This window comes from Volvox carteri, assembly GCF_000143455.1.
Source record: "Volvox carteri f. nagariensis unplaced genomic scaffold VOLCAscaffold_71, whole genome shotgun sequence".
NCBI lineage: Eukaryota > Viridiplantae > Chlorophyta > Chlorophyceae > Chlamydomonadales > Volvocaceae > Volvox > Volvox carteri.
In genome coordinates this window covers 461141-462023 of record NW_003307614.1, presented here as the reverse complement: position 1 = coordinate 462023, position 883 = coordinate 461141, and the positions used below count along the sequence as shown (strand labels likewise).

At 60.2% G+C, this 883-nt stretch overlaps 1 protein-coding gene across 1 annotated transcript in view; it reads right to left on the bottom strand.

Annotated features, from left to right (window-relative positions):
- VOLCADRAFT_119655 (uncharacterized protein) overlaps positions 1-883 on the bottom strand; it is a gene marked incomplete at both ends in the record, with an annotated part of 7740 nt that overhangs the window by 2361 nt on the left and 4496 nt on the right. The window contains one exon of the mRNA XM_002957244.1: positions 468-577. Coding sequence (XP_002957290.1) covers positions 468-577 — 110 coding nt within the window. The remainder of the gene's footprint in view (positions 1-467; positions 578-883) is intronic.

The window sequence follows — 883 nt, the reverse complement described above, 5'->3', positions numbered from 1 at the left end:
TGATTGTGTATGCGATTGTGATTGTGTGATTGAGGCCTTGGGAGTCACAAGTACGTGCAGTACAGTGCAGTACAGGTCCTAGGGACGGCGGTCCAGGACGTGATGCCCGTTGGAGAATGTACGAATGAAAACACCTGCAACCACGTTGGGGCCGAGGGGGGCCCGAGGAGGGTACGGAACAGATGGCCAGGACGGGGACGGGGGAAGGGAGGGGGGATGGACACCACCAGGGGGGGAATCACGCCGGGGGACGGGGGACGGGAGAGGGCATAAGGCCCCCAAAACGATTCCCCCTGCCCGGCCACCGCACGCTCTTAAATGCCAATCTTTCCCCCTCGACATCTCCCTTGGAGCTCCAAGTCCCCCTTCCCCCTCTCCCCTTCCCACACAGCCTCACCCATACACACACACACGCGCGTACCCATACACACACACACGCGCGTACCCATACACACACGCGTGCGCACCTGCCACACCGTATCCACCACCCCCTCTGGGCCCCGGATGGTCTTGGCGATGACGTCACCTCGCCTCAGGAACATGCTGGCACTGGCAATCGCCTCCTCGAAGACACCGCCTTCGTGGGGATGGGGATGGGGATGGGGATGGGCATGTATGTATGTATGTATGTATGTATGTATGTATGTATGTATGTATGTATGTATGTTGGAGGGGTGAGGGGCATAAGTGCCCGGAACCACGGACGAGTGATGTGCGGATACTGCATGTGACCCTAAGTTACCTGGGACCCCTAGTGCTCATTTCGTAGCGGGCCAAGTCGCTACGTAAAGAAACAGGAACTAGCTGCCGAGTCCTTTCCCCCCTCGCCCTCCCCCCTCCCCTTCCCCCTCTCCCCTCGCCCCTTTCCCCCCCCCCCCCCCCT